Raw genomic sequence first — 18,961 nt, forward strand, 5'->3', positions numbered from 1 at the left:
ACAGTGCAAGAGTGTTCCCTTTTCTCCACACCCTCTCCGGCATTTATTGTTTGTAGATTTTCTGATGATGGCCATTCTGACTGCTGTGAGGTGATACCTCATTGTAGTTTTGATTTTCATTTCTCTAATGATTAGTGATGTTGAGCATCCTTTCATGTGTTTGTTGGCAATCTGTATATCTTCTTTGGAGAAATGACTATTTAGGTCTTCTGCCCATTTTTGGATTGTGTTGTTTGTTTTTTAGATATTGAGCTGCATGAGCTGCTTGTAAATTTTGGAGATTAATCTTTTGTCAGTTGCTTGGTTTGCAAATATTTTCTCCCATTCTGAGGGTTGTCTTTTCGTCTTGTTTATGGTTTCCTTTGCTGTGCAAAAGCTTTTAAGTTTCATTAGGTCCCATTTGTTTATTTGTGTTTTTATTTCCATTTCTCTAGGAGGTGGGTCAAAAAGGATCTTGCTGTGATTTATGTCATAGGGTGTTCTGCCTATGTTTTCCTCTAAGAGTTTTATGGTGTCTGGCCTTACAGTTAGGTCTTTAATCCATTTTGAGTTTATTTTTGTGTATGGTGTTAAGGAGTGTTCTAATTTCATTCTTTTACATGTTGCTGTCCAGTTTTCCCAGCACCACTTATTGAAGAGGCTGTCTTTTCTCCATTGTACATTCTTGCCTCCTTTGTCAAAAATAAGGTGACCATATGTGTGTGGGTTTATCTCTGGGCTTTCTGTCCTGTTCCATTGATCTATATTTCTGTTTCTGTGCCAGTACCATACTGTCTTGATTACTGTAGCTTTGTAGTATAGTCTGAAGTCAGGGAGTCTGATTCCTCCAGCTCCGTTTTTCTTTCTCAAGATTGCTTTGGCTATGTGGGGTGTTTTGTGTTTCCATACAAATTGTAAATTTTTTTGTTCTAGTTCTGTGAAAAATGCCATTGGTAGTTTGATAGGGATTTCATTGAATCTGTAGATTGCTTTAGGTAGTATAGTCATTTTCACAATGTTGATTCTTCTAATCCAAGAACATGGTACATCTCTCCATCTGTTTGTATCATCTTTAATTTCTTTCATCAGTGTCTTATAGTTTTCTGCATACAGGTCTTTTTTCTCCTTAGGTAGGTTTATTCCTAGGTATTTTATTCTTTTTGTTGCTGTGGTAAATGGGAGTGTTTCCTTAATTTCTCTTTCAGATTTGTCATCATTAGTGTATAGGAATGCAAGAGATTTCTGTGCATTAATTTTGTATCCTGCTACTTTACCAAATTCATTGATCAGCTCTAGTAGTTTTCTGGTAGCATCTTTAGGATTCTCTTTGTATAATATCATGTCATCTGCAAACAGTGACAGCTTTACTTCTTCTTTTCTGATTTGGGTTCCTTTTATTTCTTTTTCTTCTCTGATTGCTGTGGCTAACACTTCCAAAACTATGTTGAATAATAGTGGTTAGAGTGGACAACCGCCTTGTCTTCTTCCTGATCTTAGAGAAAATGGTTTCAGTTTTTCACCATTGAGAATGATGTTGGCTGTGGGTTTGTCATATATGGCCTTTATTATGTTGAGGTAAGTTCCCTCTATGCCTACTTTCTGTAGGGTTTTTATCATAAATGGGTGTTGAATTTTGTTGAAAGCTTTTTCTGCATTTATTGAGATGATAATATGGTTTTTCTCCTTCAGTTTGTTAATACGGTGTATCACATTGATTGTTTTGCGTATATTGAAGAATCCTTGCATTCCTGGGATAAACCCCACTTGATCATGGTGTGTGATCCTTATAATGTGCTGTTGGATTCTGAAGAAATAAAAATATTCTTGTTTCAAAAGCCCAATGCCACTAATCCTGTGATCTGTTGCACGTAACAAACTTTTCTTCCCACCAGGAAACATCTGTATGGATTGTTTCATTACAGCACCACGATGCTTGGACTTGAATCGCTTCCAGATCCCACAGATACCTGGGAAATTGTAGAGACCATAGGTAAAGGCACCTATGGCAAGGTCTACAAAGTAACTAACAAGAGAGATGGGAGCCTGGCTGCAGTAAAAATTCTAGATCCAATCAGTGTAAGTAACAGTTATAAATTATAACCACAATATAGTGTTTTATACACACTGAGCTTTCAACTTCTTTCTTTGTTCTGGGGATGATTTTCTAGGGATAATGAAACCTGGCATGAAATCTCAAAATGAGTTATGACTCCTTAGCCCATCTGAATGAAGGGACTCCATTTGGAGTTAAAACTTCCCTTGATTTTCTCTTTTGTCCATTTTACTATTGTTTTGATTTTGGTCCCCTGGACTCTTCAAATGTTATTCTCTTGGAAAGAGTGATTTGTTGGGTTTATACAGAGGCTGATCTCGCTGTAAGTTACAAAGTGACCCAGACTTGTGATATTCAGTCATCTTAGCCTGGCATCCTATTTCAGAGCACTGAATACTGAGCCTATAATGCTGTGCACTGTTACCACAGTGAGGTTGTAAGTGTCCTATCCTGGTTGGGTCCCTTTGAGCTACTTCTCCTTAATTGCTTTGAAAATTCAGACATTTTTAAATTTTAAAAAAGATATTTATAATATTATTATTAAGAATATATAATGAAAACATTTATTGATATAACAATTAGAAGGCTTTAGTTGGTATCTAAATGCCCATTGTTAGGTATTTTCAAGATATGGTAATGATGACATTAAAAATACAGACTACATATGCTTTATTAAATGGTTACTTGATCGTGATATCATTCCTGTACCCTTCCTTGCACATTGTACTGAATCCAGCATGCATTTTTTACCTTGTGTAGGATATGGATGAGGAGATTGAGGCAGAATACAACATTTTGCAGTTTCTTCCGAATTACCCCAACGTTGTAAAGTTTTATGGGATGTTTTACAAAGCAGACCACGGTGTGGGAGGACAGCTGTGGCTGGTCCTGGAGGTAAGAGGCTCCCATTGGGTTACCAGAAATTCAAACAGAGCGTCAGGGGTGAGCAGATGCATTGTTGCCTGAATAGTGTAAGATGCACATCTGGGGAGGCGGTCTCTCCTGCATGGCACAGGTACCTTACCAGATGTGCTCTCCACGTTCTTATGGGTAGGCTGTGTGCTGAAAATGTGCACGTTTCTCTGCTTCTAAGGTTTAATAATCTTCTTCTAATTCAGTGAATACAGGAACACAGTTGGAAAAGGTTATTTTCTACCCTAGGCTGGGAAAATTTCACAGAAAACATGTTCCGATTGATGCAACTCATTTTCAAAAATTGTTAACCCAAGGTTTACTTGGTTGCCAAGTTTGAATCAGCCTATTCATGTTCATTTATTCTCATCTTAGGTTGGGTTTCCTGAAAACGGACTCTGAGAATTGTGTATGGAAGGTTTATTGGCGAGTTCTTACAGGAGCTAGACGTGCAAGGAAGGTGGGATTGGGCAAGGGAGACATTAAACATCAGTGTGGTTGCAACAGAGGTCTCAGCCCATCCTCAGGGAGAAGAAGACCTGGGATCCTCTTGCAGGGTTGTTCTGGATTTTATCTCTGCAAGAGCCAATCACTTGGTGCACGCCACCCTGGGAGGCGGTGTGGCGTTGGGGGAGGCAGTTCCCTGTAGCTGGGCACTATTCCTGGTGAGAGGTGCCACTGGGACTTGGGAGCAGGGAGCAGCTGATATTCCTGGCAGCATCTGCTTTGAAGAGAGAATCTGAAGGGAGCACCGCTATGTCCAGTGTAGTCTTGCCTTTTTTCTGCCTTGTTAATGGGAATGAATGTGTGTAACTGGATGCAAAAGAGTCCATTCCCCACAAATACACTTCCTCCATGGAACTAACATGGCAAAGACACAATGACAACATATGAAATTAGTATATTAGGACAGGTCTATTGTATTGCCTCAGAGTGGGTATAGGCCCACCCTGATCTGTCCTGGACTCTGCCCCTCTGAACCAGCCTCCATGCCTGAGGTCACATGTGTGATCCATGAGCACGGGGACATGTGTGAAAGCTTTAAGAGAGAAGCAACAAAGGAGAAACCAGCCCTCAATTCACTGTCTGCGGTCTCTTGTCGAAAACCTTCCACCTGGCTCTGGGAGGGCCTGGCCATGAGGCAATATATACTGGCTGCTATAGCAACAATGTATGGGGAATTCACTTGTATTCAAATGGAATAATCTGCAGGGAACATTTCTGTCACATCAATTTCCTTCTTCAGAATATAAACATGTAAGGGGTTTTGGTTTTCAGAAATCATCTTTGTCTGTTTAGTTGGCTGGTTAAGTCACATAACATATCCTCATAGTATCACCTTTTGGATTTTATTATTCCCCACTCCCTCCCTGGGAATATTATAGATTTTATCCTGCCAATGAAGCTCTAGAATAACATTAATTTTTTTAATGCTCATTTTCATGAGATGTGGAAAGTATTGTTTCTAGGGTCTCTGATTGTATTCTTTTTTTATTAATTAAAAAATAATTATTATTTTTGGCTGCATTGGGTCTTCATTTATTTATTTTTGGCTGGGTTGGGTCTTCATTTATTTATTTTTGGCTGCATTGGGTCTTCATTGCTACGCGCAGGCTTTCTCTAGTTGTGGAGAGCGGGGGCTACTCTTTGTTGCAGTGCGCGGGCTTCTCATTGCGGTGGCTTCTCTTGTTGTGGAGCACAGGCTCTAGGTACGCAGGCTTCAGTAGTTGTGGCACGTGGGCTCAGTAGTTGTGGCTCACGGGCTCTAGAGCACAGGCTCAGTAGTTGTGGCACACGGGCTTAGTTGCTCTGCGGCGTGTGGGATCTTCCCTGACCAGGGATTGAACCTGTGTCCTCTGCATTGGCAGGCAGATTCTTATCCACTGCCCCACCAGGGAAGCCCTGATTGTATTCTTCTTAAGCTCTGTAAGATCTCAGTGTTTTAAACCTCATTATAATTTAATAATGTAAGTACAGTGACCGAGAAGTTTTAGTTTCTTTTCACTTTACCCCCGACTCAAAAAGACTCTGCATTCGGATATAGAAAACGGAACTTCCAGGGATTTTCCGGGGCCTGAAGTGGGACCTTCCCTCCCTCCATTTTACCAGGAGAGTAGGTGGGCTGCTCAGACCTGCCACCACCTGGAGAGTAATTACTCTTCCTGGTGAGGAGTGACCAAATGTTAGCCCCTCAGGCACAGCCAAGGCAGCCAGAAAGGGCCACACATGGCCTTGAAAGATGAGAAGGAGCCCAGAACTATGAACTGAGCCTTGTGCAAATGCTCCCCTGCGACTGTCTCTTGCTTTTTCAGGGTGACTAAGTACAGATAATGAGGTTGCCCTGGCACACTGAATTATTCATACCTCAGTAATACAATATGCTGATATTATGCCCTTTGCAGGTTGTGTTGGCCCATGCCAAAGTTGTTGGCATGGGGAACCAGATGTCCTCAATCTTTTCTGTCCAGGAATGGGCCATCAATGCCAGGCTGCTGGGGTAGGTATGTCCAGTGCCTCCAGTATGCTTATAGACACAGGGATTCTTGGGCTCCTAGAACTGACAGGGACCTCGGCCTTCCTTCTGTCACTCTCCTAGTGTTCAGCTGAGGAACAGAGACCCAAAGAAGGAGTGACATGCCGATGGTCCCATATGAGTTATATGGCAGAACTGGAGGAGGACAACACTTCAGCACTTTTCTCCCATCCTGTGCTGTTGCTGTCTGCCGAGTCCGGGGAATACAGACTTGGGATCTCTGGTTAAAATGGCAGCAGTTCCTGATTACACACACACACACACACACACACACACACACAGCTGGAAGATAATGACAGTCCACACAGCACCTTGACCATGTTGCTCCGTCTGCAACTTTTTTAGGAGTGCTTTAGGAGACTTGCACAGTAAAATTATGATCTGTTTAATATTGCTCCCCTCATCCTGTATATTGAGATTAAATTTATGTTGCCTTTGCTCTTTCCTTGCCAGAATGTGATGAAAGGACCAGGGAGAAGCTATTCCACAGAGCAATTCTTGAGGATAGAAAAATGTTATTAATAACCCTCTTAAATCACCACAACTCTGAAAACAAAAGCAAATAAAAATGTCATTTCTGAAATTAATTACTAATTGTTAGCAGAAGGCAAACCAAAGCTTTCTTGCATAACAGACACCTACTATAGGAGAAAAATATGGACAGAAAACACTCATACATAATAATGTTTTGGAAAATTTGTGAATAAGTTTTATTCTAAGTCAATATTAAATTTGGAAAATCTGTAAGTTCTATTATCTCTCACCTAAATGAAACATGATAAGAAATTAGACTTTTAAGAAAAAGCACCAGGGGCTTCTCTGGTGGCACAGTGGTTAAGAATCTGCCTGCCAATGCAGGGGACACGGGTCCGATCCCTGGTCCGGGAAGATCCCACATGCTGTGGAGCAGCTAAGCCCGTGCACCACAACTACTGAGCCTGCACTTTGGAGCCTGCGAGCCACAACTACTGAGCCTGTGTGCCACAACTACTGAAGCCCATGTGCCTAGAACCCATGCTCTGCAAAAAGAGAAGCCACTGCAATGAGAAGCCCGCGCGCCGCAACGAAGAGTAGCCCCCGCTCGCTGCAACTAGAGAAAACCCACGCACAGCAATGAGGACCCAACGCAGCCAAAGATAAATAAATAAAACAAATAAATTTTTTAAAAACTCATATTAAAAAAAAAAAACACCATATTTCAGAAAAAATACCTAGTATGTGCTAAGACATGAAGTACATTTTCTCTTTTCTTTCAGTATAAAACCTTCAGCAGGTAAATACTATTTCAGCCCGAATCACATTCAACTTAAAAGAAATGGTTTAGAGTTTAGAGTGTTAGTAAATGAGAATGTAAAGTAAAAAAAAAACCAAAAAAAAAACAAAAAAAAATTCCTTATATTTTAAAACCAGATAAAAGAATTATTTTTTAACCTGTTTTTTCCTCTCAGAGGTCTTTGTGTAAGTTCAGTATCTAAGCCAGAAGGGAGAAAAAAGATATCTCTGTTCAGTTTTTGCATTTATATAAGGCCCTAGGAAGTCCAGTCTAGGCCCCAATATCATTGCAATCTAACACTTAAAACCATTTTCACCCATTGATACTGTGGCATGAGTCAAGTTTGTCACGTTAACAAGTCAGGGTCCTAGCAGGACACTGATGGTCTGGAACGTAGCTCTGGCATGTTTTGATTGGCCAGAGATGGTTAGAAAGCCCTGGAGCACTGAACACTGACTCAGATGGCAGGTTCTGGCCAGGTTCTAGAATGAGAGTCACTGGCGTGTTGGGGGTCAGGAGGAAAGTACAGAACAGTTGGTAGTGGAGAAGGGAAGAACTGTGAAATGTAACTGAGCTGCATCCGATATTTATGTGCTCTCTGTGTTCAGCAAAAGCAAGAGAGCGTGAAGAGCTGAGGTGTGGGAGCAATTCTGCCCAACCAGCGGTCTGTGCATGTGCCCTGGAGAGAGGCTGAAATGGGAGGCGGGAGTCTTGGGGCCCTCCTGCCTCTCGTAGTGTGAGCATCTTCCCCCCACCACCCCCCGACTGGAACTCCAGGGTTTCAAGTGACATCGTCTTCATTCTTCTAGGTGCAGGCCAGTGACTTTATCTGGTATCAGTAAAATAAACACAATCTCTCCCAACAGTGTGGAGGAAAACTATGTTGCTTGGCCTTCCTGAGAGGTGGGCAGCGACCAACACGGTGCTCCCTAAGGCATCTTCTAGAGTAATTTTGACGATCCTTGACTTTTGCTTTTGCCCGCTGTAGACCCTAACACCCTTGAAAGATAAAGTCAACCGAACAAAAGAGCACTGAAAAGAAATTCCTCTTAATTCTGCCATCTGACTAGGGCAAATCAACATGCCAGTATAGAATCTACTTGAAAGTTGAAGTTTTGACTAGAATAAAGGTCTGATGATTGTGTTGCATGGGCCATTCTTTAATAACATGGAGGAAAGTTGATGGCTTATTGAGCAAGGAACATTTTATTGCTTGAAATTATGGCCGTCATAGCAAATGCACATACTGTGATTGAATCAATATTCAACAATGTTTTAGAAAATAGATGTGGAATGTAAATGATTTTTCTATTTTTCTTGGTTTGGAGTAAAATGCTTATTAAATTCTAGATGCATCCAGCTGCCACATTTCCTGAATGCTGAGGGCATCGGGAGGAATGCAGGGATGGAGACCTACCTCTGTATTTGAGTCTGATGGCTGGCAGGGTGGGCAGGAATAAAAGGCTGCAGGTGCCAACCCTCAGGCGTGGGGTAGGAGTCTTGGCTGCCTTCTTACAACTCTAAGGGGATTATTTTATTTGATGCATTTAAATATAGTTCCTTGTCATGCTTTTAAAATGTTCAGTCCATCTCACTGAATATTTACTCCGATTAGACAATTGTCAGTATGTACCTGCTTTCCTTTTTTATATCCAGGTACCCAAGGTCCTTTCCCTGTAACCCACGGGCTGCCCTTTAAAACCTTGCTGGTGGGCTTATCAACTTCACAGGACCGCTTCCTCTAAAGGTGCCTTGAGCAGTTTATTTATATGTTTCTTTGAACCACAAGTCAGACAGTTCTTAAACTCTGACATTTAGTGAACAAAAGGCACCAACCGAGTCTGATCCTTCTGTTGTTCTTAAATCCACAGCTGAGTTTTGATCCTGCTGACAAAATGGCTGCTCTTAGTCCCTCCGTAGGTTCTAGAGCCATGAGGAAAGTTTATAAGTTGGCTACCTATATAAAATGCCACTGAATAGGCTCTTGTTGCAGAAATGGCCAGATGTAAAGTTAGGGCAAGAGAGAGACTAAAATGAGGTTTCAGGGGAAAATTCCAGGGTTGAGTTAGCTTGGATCATCACCCAGCACTTAATTTAAATGTTCTCTGGGTAGAAGTTTAATAGTGCACTTGCAGTTCAGTAAAGCATGTGCCTCCCTGAGACGGGAGCCAGGCTGAGAAGTGGTTCTGATGAAGGCGTTACAGTGCCTTGCATGTCTATTGCTGCTTTAGCTTTAGAGGATCAAAGAACTTTATTACTATTCTTATACTCACAAGATCCCTAGACTCTGTTTCTTCTTAGCTTTCTCTATCCAGTTGGTACAAAATTCCTGTCGATTCTATGTCATAAAAGTCCCCCATATCTGTCCCTGACTCTTCGTCCTCAGGACTCTTGACTTTTTGACCCTGCTTCTCTCGATTGCTTCAACACCTCCTAACAGGTGTCCAGCTCCCTGTGTCTTCCTGTTCTGTCCACCCTCCAATCTGCTACCAACGTCATCTTTCTAGAAATCTGAACAGACCTCCTGCCTAAAACCTGTCAATAGCTTACCACTCCTATCTAATGGTATATTATGGTATTGTAATACGCATGTGTATAGTAATAAAGCCCACACTTCTTAGCAGGGCACACCTGTCATTCCCTGTTCCCCCCTTTTTTTCCCCAGTCTCCCTGTTTTAGGATTCTGTCCCTTTGTCCCAACAGTGGCAGAGTATGTAGAATTCAAAGACACCCAGACATAGACACATACACACACACGCGCAGGCAGATAGACACACTACCTCCCCCCTCATTCTTCTGTGCTCCCTTCCTTTGCACACGGTGTTCCCTTTCCAGGGATGCTCTTCTTGTTTACCTGCCATAAGGTCCTTTGTCCTTCAAACTCATTGTATGTGTTAATGTCCTCTGGGAAGATTCCCAGATTGTTCCCTCTTCACCCTAGCACAACAGAAGTCGCCATTCTCTCTTCGGTGCCACCACACTCCCCGTGGGCACACCCTTACTTCCACCTGCCACTCTTATTACTCATGTGTCCATTTCTGGTGCTGAGCTCTTTGAGGGCAGGCACTGTGTTCATGATTGAGTAATGGGTAATAAACTGGGCAGTCACAAGCTATTGAGAACAAAGAGGTAACTTTTTTTTTTAACATCTTTATTGGAGTATAATTGCTTTACAATGGTGTGTTAGTTTCTGCTGTATAACAAAGTGAATCAGCTATATGTTTACATATATCCCCATATCCCCTCCGTCTTGCGTCTCCCTCCCACCCTCCCTATCCCACCCCTCTAGGTGGTCACAAAGCACCGAGCTGATCTCCCTGTGCTATGCAGCTGCTTCCCACTAGCTATCTATTTTACATTTGGTAGTGTATATATGTCAGTGCTACTCTCTCACTTCATCCCAGCTTACCCTTCCCCCTCCCTGTGTCCTCAAGTCCATTCTCTACGTCTGCATCTTTATTCCTGTCCTGCCCCTAGGTTCATCAGAACCATTTCTTTTTTTTTAGATTTCATATATATGTATTAGCATACGGTATTTGTTTTTCTCTTTCTGACTTACTTCACTCTGTATGACAGACTCTAGGTCCATCCACCTCACTACAAATAACTCAATTTCGTTTCTTTTTATGGCTGAGTAATATTCCATTGTATATATGTGCCACATCTTCTTTATCCATTCATCTATCGATGAACACTTAGGTTGCTTCCATGTCCTGGCTATTGTAAATAGAGCTGCGATGAACATTGTGGTACATGACTCTTTTTGAATTATGGTTTTCTCAGGGTATATGCCCAGTAGTGGGATTGCTGGGTCGTATGGTAGTTCTATTTTTAGTTTTTTAAGGAACCTCCATACTGTTCTCCATAGTGGCTGTATCAATTTACATTCCCACCAACAGTGTAAGAGGGTTCCCTTTTCTCCACACCCTCTCCAGCATTTATTGTTTGTAGATTTTTGATGATGGCCATTCTGACTGCTGTGAGGGGATACCTCATTGTAGTTTTGATTTGCATTTCTCTAATGATTAGTGATGTTGAGCATCCTTTCATGTGTTTGTTGGCAATCTGTATATTTTCTTTAGAGAAATGTCTATTTAGGTCTTCTGCCCATTTTTGGATTGTGTTGTTTGTTTTTTAGATATTGAGCTGCATGAGCTGCTTGTATATTTTGGAGATTAATCCTTTGTCAGTTGCTTGGTTTGCAAATATTTTCTCCCATTCTGAGGGTTGTCTTTTCGTCTTGCTTATGGTTTGCTGTGCAAAGGCTTTGAAGTTTCATTAGGTCCCATTTGTTTCTTTTCATTTCTCTAGGAGGTGGGTCAAAAAAGGATCTTGCTGTGATACATGTCATAGGGTGTTCTGCCTATGTTTTCCTCTAAGAGTTTTTTTTTTTTTTTTTTTTTTAATTTCCACCACCACCTCCCCTTCCTAGCTCTTTTTTTTTTTTTTTAATTATTTTATTTATTTATTTTTGGCTGTGTTGGGTCTTCGTTTCTGTGGGAGGGCTTTCTCTAGTTGTGGCAAGTGGGGGCCCACTCTTCATCGCAGTGCGCGGGCCTCTCACTGTCGCGGCCTCTCTTGTTGCGGAGCACAGGCTCCAGACGCGCAGGCTCAGTAGTTGTGGCTCACGGGCCCAGTTGCTCCGCGGCATGTGGGATCTTCCCAGACCAGGGCTCGAACCCGCATCCCCTGCATTGGCAGGCAGATTCTCAACCACTGCACCACCAGGGAAGCCCCCTCTAAGAGTTTTATAGTGTCTGGCCTTACATTTAAGTCTTTAATCCATTTTGAGTTTATTTTTGTGTATGGTGTTAGGAAGTGTTCTAATTTCATTCTTTCACATGTAGCTGTCCAGTTTTCCCAGCACGTAACTTTCTTTTTAATAACTAAACCCAACTTTGTTCTTGAGCCCCCAGCCTGCCTAGAGAAGACAATTAATTTTAACTTATCCTGTTAAACTTAGTCCATAGGGTGACTTCTTTGGGAAGGGGCAAGTTCTGGGAATTTGTATCCCGTTTTCACAATCCAGTTAAAAGCTTAGTCACTTGGATAAGGACTTAGTTTTTTAGTGGTTTTCTCTTTCCCCATTCATCTTTCCTTCCCCTGGGTAACATCTGGATTTGGATACAGCAAATGGTCACTTAAAGCCATGGCAGTGAGGTCAGGGACCTCCAACTGGTGACCCTAAGTCCTTCTACTGTCTCTTTGGTGTCTCCCCATGTCCCAGGTCCCTGATACTCCTTCTTATCGTGAGGTCTGCACTCACTGTCTTTCCTTCTCATTCAAACTCTAGCCTTGTCCCTGAACCCAAATGGAGCATTAAGTTCTGAATCTCCTGCAAGTCATGATGAGCAGGCTGTAGGGAACTGTTAGAATCCCAGGCTTGATGGACCTCACCATACTCTACTGCCATTCCACTCAGCATGAACACCCCTTTTTTGGCATGAGGCTCCTGTGAGGAGGTCTCCCCTTAGATTTCCATGTAAAAAGAGGTTCATAAGAAATGGTTTCATTAGCATTATCCCCTTACACAACCACCCCCAAGAGGGAGCATCCTCACCCTAATCTTATTCTCTCAAGCTCTTCAAGCTCCATGCCATCAGCCCCAGAAAAGCTTTTCTTTTTGTGGGTTGAGAACTTCCCTCATGTCATGTCCTACATTCTTTCATAATCATCATTTGACTCTGTGGTCAGTTCTCCAATTTTTGTTACTTGAAATATAAATCTAATTAGGGGAGTCCTGAGAAAATTATTATATATTTGTCGAAAGCTTAGCTTTTAAGATTATTTTACAAATCATGACACTGAAAATGCATTCATTGCTCAAGAGAGTATTAGATTGAACATTGAATGTTATATGCCCTTTCAGGGTCACGTAAGACATAGTTGAAATAAAAAGAATGTGGAATCCTTTGGAAGACATTATCCTGGTACTCAACATTAGGGCCATGAGAGGTATCAGTGTTGAGTTACAAGTTACACCTGACATTGGTAGAGAGAGGATTCCAAGGACACATATAATCCCAGCCTCATGGGACCATTATAGCCTTCAGTGCATTTCACTGTTCTTGGCTCCTTCCTGAATCATTCCTGACAGATGGTAATTTTATTCTAGTTTTAAAGATTCCTAATTTTGTATTATATTTTTAGTCAAATACTATTGTTTAAGAGCAACTTAAATGGTAAAAACATGGGCAGATTCATTTCCAGTTTATCTTGATTGTTAATGTGTGTGCAAGGTATCTGCTGCGTATGTAGTGGGGAATGATACACACATCAAACAGAAACACCTGCTCACCATTTATTAAAACCTTGCAGATGTTTGTAATTAGAGTCGAATAGATCCTAATGTATTATTATGTTGATAATGAGTGTCTTCTTTTAGGAAAGGTGCTAATCTGTGCTCCTCACCTCTCTTTGCTTATGAAAAGCCAGTTGACTCAAGCAGCCACAACCCAGAGGATCCCCCACTGTTCACTAGTTAACTCTTTCCCAGATTGTAGACAAAGTGCCAGGAGGAAACCTAGGTCTCTAAAGTAGGGTTGTAACCTGTATAAGGACAAGGAGGGCTCTGAGTATCCAACAAAAGCTCTGAATTTTCTCAGCAGAAAAGTGCAAGATGCATATACAACATGCTGCCTACAGTTTCAAGGTATTTACAAGCCCTGCTCAAACAAGTTAAGAACCCTTGATTTAAGATGGCATGTAGCAAACCCAAACCGGCACACTGCCTTCTGCACTTGGTCAAAATCACCCTTGAAAACCCTTAAATTGCTGTGAAAGAGTAGTATGCCTGGTTTACGCATTCTCAGATCTCAGTAATGTATAATACGTAAAAAGAGCAAATATGATATACTTTTACAGTGTTTTTAATTACAGGAATAAAAAAAGAAGAGCATAAAGTTGCTGAACTCCTGCAGTTGAATATGAAAAGGTTAAATGCACATATGATGCAGCTCCACTCCATAAATTTGACGTGCAGTGGCAACTCGAGCAAGAGCTGCTGGTTGGGCCCCTGCTGCCTGCAGTGCCAGCACTGGAGACAGGGAGACTGAAATAAAGTGTATTCCCTCCTAAGTGTCAAGGGCGTCCATCTTGCCTCTTTCAGTCTTTCCTTCAAAATGCATGTTTTTTAAAAAAATAGACACTATTCATGTAAAATGAAAATATCCCATAAGTCACCATGATTACTTACATGCTTTCTCTTTTTAATTTCTAAATAATGTCTTGTGCTTTTATATTTCACTTAACAATTTAAAAAATCAACTTTTTGGACATGCACTTTCACTCATAAATCATCACCTTGAATAAACACACACACACAGAGAACGAGATTTGATTGTGTAATGGAAAACTGAAGTTTAATTGTTCTGACCTGGAGTTTTGTGATTTGCAAATTTATTTTACTACATTGAGTCGGTAATAAGTAGGCTTTTCTTCTTAATGTGTTTTTCTTTTCTTTTTGTATGTGTTCTCTTGCTGTCTGTCTCCCCCGGCACCTCTTCTTGCAGCTGTGTAATGGAGGCTCCGTCACCGAGCTTGTCAAAGGTCTACTCAGGTGTGGCCAGCAGCTGGATGAAGCAGTGATCTCATACATCTTATATGGGGCCCTCTTGGTAAGGACGTCCATCAAGCTGGGGGCAGAGGGGGCAATTTGTCATTGGTTGGCTCCCCATTGCATATTAACAAGGGGAAACTGCCCTATAATATGCAAGGTGTATAATAGGGAGGTGCAGCCAAATGTGGACTTTGATTAGATTTTTAATAGTAGGGTAACTGTTTAAAAATAACCATGCAAATTTTCCTTTCCTCTTTCCTGTTGTTTGGTGGCGGTGGGACACCATGCAGGGCCTTCAGCATTTGCACAATAACCGAATCATCCACCGTGATGTCAAGGGGAATAATATTCTTCTGACAACAGAAGGAGGAGTTAAGCTCGTTGACTTTGGTAATGACTGCTTGTCGTTTGTTTTCTTGATGTGTGCGGTTTAGCCAAAGGCAATAATTTATTGCAGTCTCAGAAGACTGGGGCCTCTCTTCTACGCGATAGGCTGAGGGCCTTTCCAGTCACACACAGGCTGGAGAGTGGGGGGTGGTTCACCAGATGGATCACCCTAAGAGATGCTGTTTGTTAATCTATTTTCAGCTTTAGAAGCAATTTTTTTAAAGAGAGAATATAAAAGTGTTTCAAAAGAAGAATTCGAGGGAAAAACTTTGGTTTTCTGGGAAGGATTTCACATCTCAGGGCAATTGTCTATAATTTACATTTTGTCTATTCTTTTTTGCATATGAAAAGAGAAAGCAGTTTGGTCTTTCAAATGATTTTCTCTAGCCTTAGGCATACTTATTCCCAGTGAGCAGAAGGTAAAATAGTCCTTTGGGTCTGAAAGCTAACATCCCTTTAAATTGTGATTATTGCTGCTACATGTGAGGCTGGTTGAACTGGAAACATTAACAGGAAATGGAAGTGTGAAAGGAAACGCAGAGCAATATCACCTAAGGCCAGAGAACTATTAAATATCTGCTTGTGACACTCCTGTGTTGATAGTCACAAACCAACAAACCATTTGGTTTTCCTTTTTAAGTTTATCGAATGGTTTAGTCTTCTAAATGGGTTGACCAACAGTTAGTACTTCAGCATGATTGTTATAAATAATGAGAAACCATTTACAGAAGCGCTTTTAAAAATGTTCTTTATCAGTGTCAGCGTAGTAGGAGAAAAGATTGATGATTTTGAATATTCATTGTTTTATTGGTAAGAAAGAATTCAGTGTTAAAATGTATCAGTGAATCATTTGCTCAGAAGAAATTACTCAAAAATAAATGAAATTACGCTAAGTATATTGGTTTATTTACTAAAAAGCAAAGAAAAATTGCAGAGGGTTTAAATAGAGTTTAAAGAGCCCTCTTTGGCTTCCTAATAAGGAATAAGGAATGCAAGCGGTTAGCACAACAACTACCCTGAAAAAACAACCCAAGGTCCTCGGCAAATCTATGCCTAATGTTTTTAAAGGTATGTTCTTTGCTGATGAGCACATGTATTCAGATTTCTAAGTTCTTATCAACAGCATTAGTGGCAACCATTGTTATTCTCTTAAGGGCTGCATTAGATTTTGCTTGGTATAAAAGAATACCTTATATTTGTAAAATACTTTACAATTTATAAATCATTTTCACAGTTCTGTTTTTTAAAAAATTTACTTATTTTATTTATTTTTGGCTGCATTGGGTCTTCGTTGCTGCGCGCAGGCTTTCTCTAGTTGCAGCGAGCGGGGGCTACTCTCCATTGCGGTGTGCGGGTTTCTCATTGCGGTGGCTTCTCTTGTGGAGCACGGGCTCTAGGTGCGTGGGCTTTGGTAGTTGTGGCATGCGGGCTCAGTAGTTGTGGCTCACGGGCTCTAGAGCGCAGGCTCAGTAGTTGTGGCGCATGGGCTTAGTTGCTCCGTGGCATGTGGGATCTTCCTGGACCAGGGCTCGAACCCGTGTCCCCTGCATTGGCAGGTGGATTCTTATCCACTGCACCACCAGGGAAGCCGCCACAGTTGTTCTCTTACTTGGTATTTAAGAAGAACTCTTTGTGTTAGGTGTGAGTAGCATTATCCCCAATTTGAAGGTAAGAAAACTGAGGCTCGGAGTGAGGTTGTCTGCTTGAGGTCGTACAATTAGGAAAAGACGTAATTGAGATGGGAAACAGGTCTTCTGACTCCTAATCCAGTGTACATTTACATCCATTATGGCATAAAGAAGAGAGCTGGCTGAAGACTAAGAAAAAATACATTGGAATTATATTAAAATTCAGGTCCTCAACATTGAGCCCTAGATAATAATATTATTAGTCAATTCCTTTTTCCATTTGACAAATGTATTTTTCTTGTCAGGTTTCCAGCCTTCTAGGTAACATAAGGCACTGAAAACTTTTTACGTCTACACTGAAGCTCTATTATAGATAATACATGCCAATTTTCTTCCTCCATCAAATGAAGCACCATTTTAAGAAAGATATCACCTGAAATATTTTGGAAATATAGTAGGAAGGTATTTTGGGTTGATCCTAGTTCTTGATGTTTTCTTTTGATTCCAATTTTGCATCAGTATGGTAGAAATGCTCATTAGGAAAAAAAAATATTCTAGTGATTTAGATAGATATATGCTCCCACACAGCGGTTGGCAAACTACAGCCTGTGAGCCGAATCTGACCTGCCTCCTGTTTTTGTACAGCCTGTGAACTAAGAATGGTTTTTACATTTTTAAATGGTTGGGAAAAAATCAAAAGAAAAGTATTTTATGACACGTGAAAACTATGCATCCATAAATAAATTTTTGTGGAAACTCAGCTACACTCATTTGCTTCTGTGTTGTCTATGCTGCTTTTACATTACAATGGCAGAGTTGAGTAGTTCTGACAGAGCCTTAGGCTCGCAAAGCCTAAGATATTTACTGTCTGACCCTTTATGGAAGAAGTTTGCCAGCCCCTGGTCTAGCATCACCTTCTGCTCACTGCTGAATTGTGATACTCTTTTCTTATAGGCGTCTCAGCTCAACTCACCAGTACACGTCTGCGGAGAAACACATCTGTCGGCACCCCATTCTGGATGGCCCCTGAGGTAAGCAGAGGGCAACTATTTCTTTGTATTTGCTGAGAGCCTTGGTACTATGCCTTTTTATGGGAAGGTCACACACTTCACAAAACTTTCAGGAAAAAGAAAATCCTTTATCCTCATTGAACTGTGAGAGTTCTGGTTTGGTGAGTGATAATGATGACAAACCAGAACTTAATTTCAGAAAATCAGGATTAAGTCACAGCTGGCCCACAGAATACCTTCATGCAGTTAGAAAAAGGTGCCCCCTCCAGAAGATGCAGCCCTCTCCAAGGGTCCTGGCTTGACAAGTTCATCCAGCCATTGTGTAAATTAGAAAAGGTCACCTTCCCTGGACAGATGCAGCCCCAGTGACACATGGCTTGGTGAAGAGACAGATTTCAGCTCCAGCGGGCTTACAGAACTATATGCCATAGTCCTGGTTGTTTTTTTGTTACCAGATACCTAGCAACTTCTCTTGTGTACTTTTCTGGCTCTGTAGTAAAACCTGGGATTTCGCCCTAATTTAGTACTGGCATTACCACAGAATCCTCTATGAAATGACACATGTAGAAGTTTGGGGAATCTTTGGACTAGATACCGCATACCCTGAAACAGAGGCACTGTACAGCTTTGCTGGTCAGGTCAGCCTTTTAATTCCACAGCACTCTGGCCTGAGAGCAGCTCTCTTGTATCAAGCAAATGGGTTCTTTTAGTAAGAGGACTCGGCAATCATCTCCTTAGAGGTCTTTCCATCTCCATTCTGTCCCTGGGCTTTCCTTCCTCTGTGTGACTGCCAAGGTGGTCTCCTAACACAGTAATCGGCTTACGCCAATATGCTCAAATTTATTCCATCTCAATGGCCTTCTCTTTCGTACTTGGATAATGGACAGACCCATTTTAGAGAAAAAGAAAATCCCTGCAGATTCCAGTGTTTACTTAAATCTTAAATTGATTTTAAAAACCATGAAACTAGACATACACTTACCTAGTCATTTATATTTGTAATGCTATAAAACCAAAAGAGAAAAAAAATGTATTATGAAAAAACTACAAAGCCGGCAGTGTTCAAGTAAACAGCTTTAATTTAATGAGACAGATGACATTGTTTTGTGAAACTCAGTTGTCCTTTGCAATGTGAATATGTTTCAGAGCATGACGGCATGGATTATTTTGAGTTATTTTGTCAACCTTACTACCACATACCATGTGGTGACCCAGTTCTCCCACCACTTTACTCAGCGAGAGTGATCTCTTTGTTTAAACAGCATCTCCTTTGGTCTCTAACTGGCACATCTCTGTTGGCTTGGTGCCAGCTTAATAATAAACATAAATATGGGCACTGAAATTGTGTGGCAATTAGCCATCCAGATTATCTGGAACATGTTTTTACTGCAACTTCTCCCATTTTATTATTATTAATAAAACTATCATTGAAACAAAAGCAAAAGCATAAAAATTTTCATAGGGACCTCATGAACCCCACTTTGAGAAACACTGTAGGGCAAAGTCAAGATTCCTTTGAATGGGGAACAAAGCCCTTCATATTCCAGCTTCTGTACTGTCCAGCCTCATTTCAGGTTACTTTTCCCCAATTTACTTGTTTTTAATGCCTCAACAGAAGTGAACAACAG

The 18,961-nt window shown here is 41.1% G+C and overlaps 1 protein-coding gene across 1 annotated transcript in view; it reads left to right on the plus strand.

Moving 5' to 3' along the window:
- The first annotated feature begins 1,908 nt into the window (after nt 1-1,908).
- The window catches only part of MYO3B (myosin IIIB), a 365,933-nt gene continuing 348,880 nt past the window's right edge, over nt 1,909-18,961 (plus strand). Inside the window, exons 1-5 of the mRNA XM_061201698.1 lie at nt 1,909-2,055; nt 2,792-2,926; nt 14,262-14,366; nt 14,599-14,698; nt 17,278-17,354. Of these exons, the coding sequence (XP_061057681.1) occupies nt 1,909-2,055; nt 2,792-2,926; nt 14,262-14,366; nt 14,599-14,698; nt 17,278-17,354 (564 nt within the window). The remainder of the gene's footprint in view (nt 2,056-2,791; nt 2,927-14,261; nt 14,367-14,598; nt 14,699-17,277; nt 17,355-18,961) is intronic.

Source organism: Eubalaena glacialis, chromosome 1 (assembly GCF_028564815.1).
Source record: "Eubalaena glacialis isolate mEubGla1 chromosome 1, mEubGla1.1.hap2.+ XY, whole genome shotgun sequence".
NCBI classification, from domain to species: Eukaryota; Metazoa; Chordata; class Mammalia; order Artiodactyla; family Balaenidae; genus Eubalaena; species Eubalaena glacialis.